Raw genomic sequence first — 12,895 nt, 5'->3', positions numbered from 1 at the left:
CTGGTATGAGCCGAATGCGTATCAGCGGGAGTACGACATGATGATGAACATCATGCACGGTTTTGGTGTCGGGAATGCCAACAATGGGCACGGCTTCGGTTTGAACGGAAACGGAAACCACAACAACAATGGGCATCGCTTCGATAATAACGGGAACGACAATCATGGGCATGGAAGCGTCGTCAACGGAGATAATAATAATAATAATGGAACTCAGTAAGTTTCGGCGACGCTAATTATTTTGCCTCAGCGCTGTTATTATCTATGCGATATAATTATGTTTAGTTGCTTGTTATCGTTTTATTTATACTGACCGTACGATATTATGATCTAGCCGCTAAAATTAATTCTGTGGTTTATGTGAAACTGTATAAACATATTGATGCTGGATATTTGATTTTTATGCATGTTTCACTGCTCAATGTTAACCTGCTTATGATCTGTATTCAGCGTGTGTTTCAGAACTGTGTGCTGTTTCTGTTTATCATTAATTGTGTTATTATTCTCATATGTTGAATATTGATATTTGGCTCGATGCATGTATATGCATGATACATATGCTGGACATTATATTTATGCCTCAAGATAAAATTAAATAAAACTGTACTGTTTGGAGATCTGTAACTGTATGCATATCACGCTAGCACAAACAGCAACAACAGCGCAATAAAATCTTAGTTTATTTTAGAAACAGAAAACTGTACCAAATCAACCAAAACACACGGCGCATTACGACTGCAGATAACTTTCGCACCACGGAAGACAGTTTTACCCTCATATTTCGGCTCAATCCTCAACCAATGTCTCTGATGGCGGTGTCGGCGGAAGTACGTGAACTCTTCAGTCAACTTCTGGAGGAGCTTTTAGCTTACCATCAAGTGAACGGCAATGACAGAGTGCGTCTCGTTTTTGAGCACCCCGAATTAGCGAATCGTGCATTCTCAACGCCGGTGATGCCGGTGAGTCAACTAACTCCTGATTTTATCATCCAATTAATCTTACGCATCATGCAAAGCGGAGCAAATTTTTATCTTTTTACCGACGATTTAAGAATTACTTTCACGCTCTGCCGTAATATTCTTGGACACGGTCGCTTATCAGCCAAAAAAGGTCGATTAATGTTTAAAGTCGATGAATTGCTTGAGCGTTCGAAAAGTATTGTTTCCATAAAAAACAACACACAGTATGATCCTGAAGGAACATTGTGTGCCTCGCGAGCAATTGTGGTGGGGTTGGCAACAACCCTTGGCCTTCCTGGATTTAAAAGCGTCCACAAGTCCTATCAACGCAAACAGCATGACCTAGCTGCGCAACTGCGGGTGGAAGCGGGTGTTCCTGATGGACCGGTGGACTTCGATGCCATTGAAAAATTCGGCAAACTTTTATTAGACCGCTATGACACACAGTTAATTGTGATCGACGCTGAAGTGCAGTTTGAAGTTACGTACTCTACGCCGTTTCGAAAGAACTTTGTCGCCATTCTTTACCACAATCAACATTTTGATTGCGTGACGAAGCCATGGGTTATTCTCGGATTCAGAGGAAGATGTCTCACCTGCGGGAATTTTTACCATGAGAAAAAAGATCACAAGTGTTTTCGCCCTTGCTACGGTTGCATGCAGTCCGACTGTCATCTTAATGATTATGTTAAAAAAGTTTGTAACGATTGCAACCGGAATTTTTCTTCTGATGAGTGCTTCGAAAAGCATAAACAAAGAATTGCGCACCGGACGAAAGATCTGACAATCTGCAACGCCTGGAAAAAATGTGAAGACTGTAACAGGTAATTATTACAATTTTAATAAAAACCCTCTTCTACGTAGTTGATAACAGTTATATTGAACTCTATTTTGCGACGTTAAAGGCTAAATTATTCAGGTATATAAATCCGCCTGGCCGGAAGTACTCGGACCCACATGTCTGCTATGCGACGCTGTGCCTGAATTGTAAAGAATTTGTTCTTCCTAACCATTTGTGCTATATTTTAAACGGAGAGAAAGCGCAAAACAAGAAAGCAAAACCCAAGACTCATGCGGTTGCAGAAAGTAAAACTTTCGCATCTGAAGATGATGCCGTGTCGGATTTTTTGGACGATGATGCGGAAAGTGACGCAGCTAGCGAAGAGTTTTGCGATGATGCAAAGGAAGACGTTAGCGATGACACTGATGATGAGTGTGAAGATTTCGGATCTATGATTTCCAAAGCAGACGGAAAACAGCAAGCCCGTTTCGAGAACAAAAAATTTGTTTTTGATTTTGAAACATGTCTCGACAACAGTCGATATCACCAGCCGATGGTCGTGGCCATGATGTGCTTGGACGATGATTCGTTCGAGATTTGTTTCAGTGGATACGGATGTGTTTCTGAGCTACTTGAATGGATTTTTAAAAACTGCCGATCGTGCACCTTTTTATCACACAACGGAAAACGATACGACAATTTTTTCATCCTTAGTGGATTAGAAAAGGAAGGCCACATCGTTGAAAAAATTCAAGATGGTTCCAGTATTACAATGTTGAAAATTCCCGGGCTGAAGTGCAAGTTCATCGACACGCTCTCTTTTATGCCACGTTCTCTTTCCGAGCTTCCAAAGGATTTGGGAATTGACCATTTAGTACTGAAAGGATTTTTTCCGTACGCGTTCAACACACCAGCAAACCAAAATTATCATGGACCGTTGCCAGGTAACAAAAATATAAAATTTTTTTTTATTTTCATGGCGTCAAAAACGGCGTCAAATGTTGAACTCAAGTTTCTGTTCAGGAAAAGAATACTTCGACTGCTCAAGGATGTCACGCAAGAAATTTGAGGAATTTGAAAAGTGGTATGACGAATCGGTTAATACGTTTGGGAGTAACTACAACCTCCTGGAGGAATGCAAGAAATACTGTGTGAACGATGTTTTGGTTTTAAGAGAATGTTGCCGGATCACTCGCAAAAACTTCATGGATATGTTCCCTGGTATTGATCCATTCGATTCTGTAACAAATCCTTCAGCAGTGCTTTTGGCTTTCCAAGTTCACTACTTGAAACCGAACACCATCGGGATAATTCCTCCAGGTGGTTACGGCGGACGACAAAATCAAAGTTTTAAAGGATTTCAGTGGTTGTCGCATATCGAAAGACAGTTGCAAAAGAAACAACCCGGGGAATTCCTTCAGACTGCTCGTTCAGCTGCTGGCGAAAAGTTCTTAGACGACAAAATATGTGTTGATGGATTTTGGGAACCCACCGGAACGTGCTATCAGTTCTACGGTTGCTTTTGGCACGGTTGCAAGAAATGCTTTCCTGACCAACGGAAAATGAACTCTGTCAGAATGCGTACGTATGGCGAATTGCGAGAGGAAACACTGAGAATTAAAAGGAGGATTGAGAGCTATGGCCGGTTTTTTGTGGGGATCTGGGAATGCGAGTACGACGAATTGGTTAAAAATGGAAAAATCATCCCGCAAAAAGAATTTCGACCGCCACTGAACGTTCGTGACCACTTGTTCGGCGGAAGGACTGAAATTTTTGCCATGTATAAAGAAATTCCGCCACCGCTGAAAGGAAAAGCTTTCGATTTCATATCCCTGTACCCATCAATAATGGTGTACGGAAAGTATCCTGTGGGTCATCCTACGATTCTTTACAATAACTTCGGCGACCCGTTCGACTTATCGGAATATTATGGCGTAATTTACTGTCGTGTACTTCCCCCTAAGAATTTGTTTGTGCCGACGTTGCCAATGCGACTGAAAGATGGAAGAACCGTCTACACGTTATGCAGATCATGTTCAGAAGAAGTGAATATTGCCAAACAGTGTGAGCACACAGATGAACAACGGGAACTTGAAGGTGCATGGATTACTCCCTTGATGGAACAAGCGGTATCAGACGGGTATAAAATCAGCAACATTTTTGAAATCCACCATTTCGAAGAAACATCGCAATTCAATCCTGAAACCAAAGACGGAGGAATTTTTGCTCAGTTTATTCTCGACTTAATCCGTGGCAAAATTGTGAACAGCGGGTTTCCGGCGCACATCGTGACGGAGGAAGAGAAATGGGAGTACTGCCGCAACTACGCCGAAAAGCTAGGAATTGTTTTTGAACCTGACGAAGTGCAGCTAAATCCAGGCGCCAAGTACTGTGCGAAAATTTGGGTGAACGCCGTGTGGGGCAGGTAAAGACAATAAATTTAATATTTTGAAAAGGTGCTGTTATAGTAAATTTTTATAGATTTGTTATGAAAGCGCTGTACCAGCAACATAAATACTGCACTACTTATAAGCAAATGAAGGACATCGTTTTCAATACATCGTTCGAAACAAAAGATGTTCGGATCGTGAATAACGGCAAAGCGTTGGATGTCACCTATATGGAAAAGAAAAACTGGGTATTATATTTATTTCGGATTGATTTTGTCAGTTTTATTCAGCACCGCATTTTATTTCTTTTAGGCTGCGCCAAACAAACGATGCAATCCGTACATTGGTGTTTTCACTACTGGTTTGGCTCAACTGAAGCTGTTGCAACAACTACGGCTAGTTGAGGATAGTCTTCTTTATTGCGACACGGACTCCGTTATGTTTGTTAGTGAACCGGAAAAGCCAGATCCGCCTCTTGGAGATCTGTTGGGCGAGTTTTCCGATGATCTGGGTGGTAATTATTTCGTCGAATGGTTGGCACTGGCAAAGAAAACGTACTGCCAAATGATGTCTACCGGAGAAGAACGAATCAAATGCAAAGGTATTCCAAAAACCGAAGCGCTGAAGGATCGTTTCCATGGATCGGTGCTACGGGACATGTTATTCAGCACTGGCCCATCAACTGTCCAAGCATGCGATGACATAACGTTCAAACGGAACACCACTGACTTTACCATCCAAACTGTGCCTTTGCAGCGGCGCGTGGGATGCACATTTACCAGCAGGGTGATCGGAGAAAATTTTGTAACGTACCCGCACGGATATGAAAATATTCCCTTTCCTAAAATCGGCTCGAAGGAAATGGATCTCGTATTTAATTTGCTTGAGAAATACACCCCTGCTATGTTGTATGAAAACATTGACGATGATGTGGCTCTCGAATCCTTAGTGGATTAGCATAATTTCTACTAATTCTGGTTTGCGTATCTTTATTTGTGTTATGGCGTCAAAAACGGCGTCAAAATGTGTACTGTGTTCTTTTTATTTTCTACTTTTCTGTCGAACAACTGAATATTCTTTGCATTTATTGTATTAAAAAACGTGAAACATCGGTGGACATTGTCTTCTTTCAAAGTAAAGCCGAGCAAAAAGCGATAGCGCAGAAATATTTACAATTATTCAAAACTGAGTGCACACAGAGATTATTTGCTTTTCCGTTTCTACACAAATAATGTCAAACTAATAAGATCGAACAAGAATGATGAAATTTGCAATACCAATGAGTGCACACAAATTATTCCAATATGCATTCTGCCATGTGCAATGCAGAAATTTCCATATCCCAGGCTTCCGGCTTGTTGAAATGTCCCAGCGGCAATTCCTGTCCTAGTTCATTCTCCAAACGGTGAAGTAAGTAACACAACGTTGACCAAGTTCCAGCGATAGACTTCACCCCTTGTGCAATCCGAATACATTGTTCTTTGTCGACACTAGTTTCAAGTGGCGTTGGAAAACACGTCACGGTGGTTTTTCGCTTTCCACGGAAAGAGATCGTTTGAGCAGTACCAACCGTACGAGCCAGATGCATATTATCAATGACCGAGCGATCTTCAAAAATTCGGAATAACTGTGCCATTTCTAGATCGTGTAGACAGATGCCGTTCTTTTCAATGAGGTCCAAATCGACAACGTTTGGTTCAAGGGTTGTAACCATTTTCACCTTCCGGTCACACCAAGTCACTAACACCATAACACTGCAATTTAAATAATACACTGTCGCGCCATCAATACTACCGATTTCACGAAACTCATTCCTCAGAGCCTCAATGTACTCTTTATATCTAATTTCAAATGCTGCGTCCATTGCAAAAAATATAAGAATCCCTTACTAAATCAAATACAAATGGAGAGATCTAAAATTTGCAATCTTTTGTTGGTAGCCGGACACAGCCGATTATCATCAGTGTACTTGTGGGCAGCCCCAACTATTTAGGCCGCACGCGATTGGTCAGAAAGAAAAAATAAAAAATTGTTGCCAAGATGGACGCGCAACAGATACAACGCCACGTGCTTGACATTTCACTCATCAGTTGGTTTGTTCAATTTTTAAACCTAAAAATGTCGCATTTGAGAGCCGAAAATAATGGGCGTTTGAAAAGCGAGCTTGTGTCAGGGCTTTGTTCTTCCGGAAGTTCTCGCTTACCAGTACATGATCAAAAATCCCTTTTGTATAAACGCAGTGTCTCTGCTTTCAAATTTATCGTTGCGTATTTGATGAACCAACAGTTCATGCAATCGGAGCGTTTGGCCTGCAAGGGGTGTTATTCTGTGTCACTGGAGCATTCATGCAAAAACCGACTCAATGATCGTAATTTAAAGTCTTCAGTCTTTTATATTTTATTAAACACTCTCAACAAAAGAAAGCTGAAAAGAATTTTCAACCAGGTTTTCGAGGAATATACAGGCGAAAAGAATAAAATCTGCACTTGTATTTTATATTATAAATGCCTGACTATCTGGAGACCGCTGATGCGTAAACAGTTTTTGGATAACGCTCTTCCTAAAGGTTTGGACAAAAAATTGGTTAAAATCATTCATGGAATCTTTGTTGAAAAAAATTTATCTTAACCCAGCATCACCTGGGGGTTTCGGTGGCATCAGAAAACTTCTTCATGCCGCAAGAAATGAATCAAGTGAAAAGATTTCTGAAAATGATGTGCGTGAATTTCTCACAGCTCAGCCAGCTTACTCTTTGCATAAACCTGTCAAGAAAAAATTTGCTCGCCGACCGTTTGTTGTTATGTCATTTGGTGAACAACTCCAAGCCGATTTAATCGACTACAGTTCATTAGCTGTACACAATGACGGATATAACTATTTGCTTGTGGTAGTCGATTGTTTTTCACGTCAAGCGTGGGTGGAACCTCTCCGGCAAAAGTCTGGTATTCAAGTAAAGGATGCTCTTCAAAAAATTTTACAACGTTGCGGTTTTCAACCAGTGCGACTGCAAACGGACCTGGGAAAAGAGTTTTACAACCAACATGTTTCCGGTTTGTTAAAAGAGTATAATATTGATCATTTTTCTACTCAGAACGCTGAAATTAAAGCCGGTTTAGTGGAACGTCTTAACAGAACAATTTCAACAAAATTATTTCGCTATCTCACATTTAACAAATCAAAGAGATGGATTGATGTTATACAAGATATTTTGGATTCATACAATAACTCTCCACATCGCTCACTAAAGAACCATACGCCTAAAGAAGTAAACAAAGAAAGCGAAGCAGAGTTCGTGAAAATAATGAAAGAAACGTGGAAACTTAATCATATTTTGACAAGAAATTCGAAAAACAACATTAATGTGGGAGACTACGTTCGATTAAGTTTAAAGAAAACTTCCCATGAAAAGGGATACACGATTGGGTGGACCATTGAAGTGTACAGAATAAAAAGCAAAGATACGAAAGACGGCGTTGAAGTATTTTTTGTGGAAGATTTGAAAGGTGAGCAATTAGAAGGAAAATTTTACCTTGAAGAATTGCAAAAAGTGGCGAAAGAAACGAATGAATCCGCTGAAATCGCTGTTATTGGAAAAAAGAGAAACAAAGTCCTTATTCATTATGTTGGTTGGAATAAAAAATTTGATGAATGGATTTCAGTTTCCGAGTTAGCTAAACGTGGTCTTGTGCTTGTTTAAATAATCAATCATGGATTTTACTATTACTGCTACTTCTGATAAGCTGAACGGCAATACTGCCTCTGAGTTTACCGTGTATTTACCCGATTATATGCAACTCTCGTCAGATTATGAAATGGCTTTAACGTTTATACAATGTCCGAAGCCAATAAATTCTGATGTAACCACCCTTTTTGTGCACTCTGATTTAATAAGAAGTCAAATTTTAAATAATTCAAGAGTTTCACTATTAGCTTTGCTGTCCGTCAAGGAAGCATGTGGCGGAAACGCATCGAAACGTGGATCGTACACTGACATTGCCGTCAATCAGTTTGACAGAATTTCATTTTCGATAACGGATGCAAGTGGCAAAAACATGTTATTTGAAAAAGGCGCTACTACTGTACTTCAGTTACATTTTCGGAAAAAATAATCATGGATGATATCCAAACGTTCAGCATACCTGCTCAGGTTTATGTGCAGCTATTATCACCAACATATAGCCACAGCGAAGGGCATGCACAAACTGGATATGGCGCTATTGGGAATTTTTTTGGTAGTTTGGCTAGGACGGCTAAAAATATAATATTTCCAAACCTCGTAAGGTTAGGGAAAAATGTTGTTAACGACGTTCTTCATAACAAGACGCCTCTGTTGGATTCGGCTCGGAATCATACTGTGGAAGCTATGCAAAACATCGCTAGTAAAATTCAGGGAGGGTCCGGAAAGCGAAGAAAGCGTAGAACTCGCTCCAGAAAAGTTGTCAAAAATATAGAAAAGCCAATCACGAAGCGGAAGCGTCGCCATCGAAAAAAGAAGCAGCCAGCAAAACCGAGAAAGCGAGCTGCTAAACGTCACAAGAAATCAAAAGTGAAAAAATCTTCGAAGAAGAAAAAGCTGCGTTTTCCTCTGAGTAATCTACTGAATCAGAAATAATTTCCATAGAAAGCTACGTGGCAATCATGGATCTTCAATCAGCGCCTCTATGTTTAAAGTCTGAGTTGGACCACTTTTCATTTCCGCCTACCCAAACGGCTATCGAATCTGCAAAATATGTATCTTATAACCCAATTGGGAATACTCTTGATGTTGATACCCTTTCATGGGAAATCGCTGGGACTCCCGATGAAATGATTGATTTGGCTCACAGTGTAATTTTGTTGGATGTTTGTGTACGAACCTCAGGAAACGCACTACCAGCGGATGCATTAAATTTTGGTGCAGTGAATAATTTAGCGCGTAGTTTATTTAGCGGACACGAACTTTTATTTAACGGCGAATCAGTTTCATCGATACCATCGTTATCACATTACGCATCGTACTTTGAGAATTTATTTAATTATGGAGAGCATGGCCATGAGCAGCTGTCACATGCTGGATGGGTTCCGGAAACCCCGGGTCAATTCGACACGTTGTTGCTAGCAGTACCCGACCCAAATGATAATGACTTGAAAGTTAACGAAGCGTATGTTGTCCGAAATCTGGCTCTTAAAGCGGGAATCACACTGCGTCTGTTTTGTAAATTTCCGTCTGATTTGGCTAATCAGCAGCGTCTGATTCCGACTAAAGTGGACATGAAACTTGTTTTAACACGGGCTAAAGATAAATTTGTTCTTATGTCAAGCGTTCCAGCCCTAGATTTAAAAATCGTTATTCAGAGAGCAACACTACGTTTGAAAAAAATTAGGTTGGACCCAGAATTTTTGCTGGCTCATGAAATTATGTTGCAAAAACGTAATGCCTTAATTCCATTCATTGAATCTAACATTATGGAAATGACTATCCCGAACGGAAGTAGTCATTGGTCGCGGGACGATTTATTCCGCGGGACAATTCCCAAACAAATTCTTGTCGGTATTGTACATTCGCAAGCTGTTGGCGGCGTGTTAACAAGAAACCCATATAATTTCGTTCTTGCTGGAGTTGGTCAGATTGTAACTTATATCAACTCGGAGCCGTTCCCAGAGAAGCCTTTAGAATTAGGGGATCACAATTACCGCGATGGTTATCTCAGCTTAATGGAAACGACCGGAATGCTGTTTAAGAATTCGTGCCTGTCTTTTATGCAAGGCGACTGGGGACGTGGGTTCGCAATTTACGGGTTCAATTTAGAACCGGATGTCGGAGATCATTCATGCATTAATGCACCTCGCAAAGGAATTTTAGGATTGTCAATTACATTTTCCACACCAACAACCGAGACCTATTCAATTTTAATTTACCACAACAGAAACGCGCTGATAGAAATTGATTCTCGCCGGAATGTTTACTGCCCCTATAAGCGTGCCTAACAAAAACAATGAATAACTACAAAATACTGGACATAATTCAACACGACGCCTGTCTGTCGAAGCACTTTTTAGGCGTGTATTCACGGGACACACTGCCATCCGGCATTCAAACTAGGTTTCCTTGTGCACTCATTGTTAATTCGGACAAATATAACATGCCCGGAGAGCACTGGCTTGCCATATTCGCAAAAAACAGAAACAACGTTACATTTTTCGACTCTTTTGGAAAAACATCGCTCTTCTATGGCGTGGAAATCGACAAATTTTTGTCTGATAGCTTCCCTGAATGTAATGGCTATTACCGTGAGAATTATATACAACTTCAAGATCTTAACTCTAAAACTTGTGGTTTATTTTGTATTTATTTTCTATATCATTCTTGTCGTGGTCTTATGTTGCGTGCTATTACTGATAAACTTGAATATCCGAAAAATCTGAAGCGCAATGATGTTTTATTAAATAAGTTTGCACGACGATTTTTACACATATGTAAACATCCGGAACGTTGCTTGAAACGTCGTCCGAAAAAATTGCAATATTCGTTGCCGATGTACAAAGTAATAAAGTGAAAAACATATTTTCATGTTGCTGTTGGAAATTTAGCAAATAGTAAGCAAAATATCAAACACAATAAGCATAATAAAGTTAGTATCGTCGCCATGATGTACTTGGTGTAGCGTTTACGTTGCCGCGACCACTACGGGTTCCACTTCCCGAACCTTCAAATTCATCCCCATCAGCCGTTTCATACAGTCGACGCCGTTGCGCGTTAGAAATTAAACTTGCTGGAACGTTTGAGTACTTCATCGCATTTATTAACGTCATTAAACCAGTTGGTGTGTAAGTGCTGGTTGGATTTGTTGGCGCTGTCACCCAGCGCAGAAGATCAACGATATTGATCCCCGGTAACGCCATGCCATCGTTAATTATATTCCAATTATCCGCAACACTCAAATTCGTGTGTTCCAAAAGATGATTTAAAATCTTCTGAGCGTTACCTTGCTGCTTGTTTGGCAATAAATCTTTAATTTTGCTCGTAATGTGTTCGCTTGCGTCTGTGGTGTCGACAGGCTGTGGAATAGATAATTTTCCAGGTGGCATTGCAGTAGCTTGGTATAACATATTTCCATAGCGTGTAAAAGCATCATCGTGCACAGCTAGTTTTTCTTTTGCGGTTAAGTTAGGATTATGTAAAGCATTATTACCATCCGCATATGCATTATATAATGGTTGAGCGAACCGATCCGTATGCGCATGTGTTGAAGGAAAGTTGAAGAGGTTTGTTGCTTGGGCATCTCTGTGTTGTGCCAACTGGTCAGCGTTAAGTAGAAACATTTTACGTGCAGCCATATTAGTTTTAAATTTTTCCCAAAACAAAGCTTAGAACAGGAGGTAAAATCAGAGATAATAACGCGGCACCTTTTGCTAGAAGGAAATTTCTTTTCTTGCGACGAGAAACGTTGCGCTTTGATAATAATTTCACATACGGCAGCACACGTTTAAGCCGTGCAGATTTGCTTGTTTCAGTGACAGGAACTACTCCTTCAACAATTTGTAACGCACACTCAGAAATAGCATCAATGAGAGTATCTTCAGAGTTTTTGATGATTGCTTTGATCAGCTTTGGTTTGCCTTTTGCAATAGATGATAGTAAGTCCAGATTTGAAACAGTGTGACTGCGCTCCATTATGAGGGAATGTAAATTTCCGGTAATTTTTCTTCGTTTTCCCCAAAAATAGCCGTACGCAGCCGATATTTATCAGGCGTTGTGTGCTGTAAGTCAATTACAATGTAGCCGTACGGTCTATCTAAACATCCGGCAAGTGCTGCTTCAAAATACTGTTGCTTTTGAGGAATAATTGCCTTCCCAAAATTTGAAGTTGTTGTCTATCTTGCGGATTTTTAAAACAGATAATGATTTTGGCATTCAGTCTGATGTCACGAGCATAAGCATTCTTGAAGAAAAGGTTTTGAGTCAGAAAAATGACAGTGGTATTAGAATGACGTCCACCATTGCAAAATAATTGGGCTACGTGTTTACTCGTCTTCTCTTCAAGATGTAGGTCATCAATAATACATACATTAACGAAATTTTTATCAAAATATCTTGGTTCAGAAATTTCATCCGGTAATCCTTCGATGAAAATAATAGGTACGCCTTCTCTAAGTAAATCGTCGTACAATGTCTGGTACTGCTTGTAGAACCAATAAACCCGATCAACTTTTGCTGAGAATTTATTATAACGTAACAAATTAGCCACGAACGTTGATTTGCCGCAGCCAGAATTACCAGAAATAAGCATCGAAGTCGGATGTAAAAATTCGTTATGTAGAAGGATCTCCATTGCTGAGATTGTTGCTGCCAAATCCTAATAACTGACGTGTACCGTCAAATAAAAAAGTAACAAGCGGCATAACAACTGATTTTAAAGGAATGCGGTTAGTAACTTTTAGTGCGATAACAGTAATAATGCGCATTGTTTGAGAAAACAGAAAAGGCACAACGTAAAAGAGCATCCAGAACAGCATCCCATGTGGCTTTGGCTGCCCATTAGGTTCGTCCGGCACGTAAACTGGTGGCAACGGTGTATCCATTGTGGCAAAAAATTCTACGAAAAAATTGATTCTTTTGTACGATTCAAAATGACAAATGACTGATGAAATATTTACCAGCAGTGGCAGCAGTCGTTGTTGTTGTTGATATAGTGACAGTGGTTGTTCAGAATGCCGTAATCACCCCAAGCTGGGTCCATTGGTGGCCACACCCGGTTCGAATTGGTTGGCTCTTCCTCTTCGTA

At 40.2% G+C, this 12,895-nt stretch overlaps 1 protein-coding gene across 1 annotated transcript; it reads left to right on the top strand.

The window, feature by feature from the left end:
* The first annotated feature begins 800 nt into the window (after positions 1-800).
* LOC129582427 (uncharacterized) lies at positions 801-5,087 on the top strand. Its single transcript, XM_055473940.1, has 6 exons — positions 801-959; positions 1,185-1,444; positions 1,879-2,684; positions 2,764-4,165; positions 4,222-4,378; positions 4,443-5,087. The coding sequence occupies exons 1-6, from the start codon at positions 801-803 to the stop codon at positions 5,085-5,087; spliced, it is 3,429 nt and encodes a 1,142-aa protein (XP_055329915.1).
* The last annotated feature ends 7,808 nt before the right edge of the window (positions 5,088-12,895 follow it).

This window comes from Paramacrobiotus metropolitanus, unplaced genomic scaffold, assembly GCF_019649055.1.
Source record: "Paramacrobiotus metropolitanus isolate TYO unplaced genomic scaffold, Prichtersi_v1.0 Parri_scaffold0000007, whole genome shotgun sequence".
NCBI lineage: Eukaryota > Metazoa > Tardigrada > Eutardigrada > Parachela > Macrobiotidae > Paramacrobiotus > Paramacrobiotus metropolitanus.
Note: the sequence above shows the minus strand (reverse complement) of the source record. Positions and strands in the feature narration are given on the sequence as shown.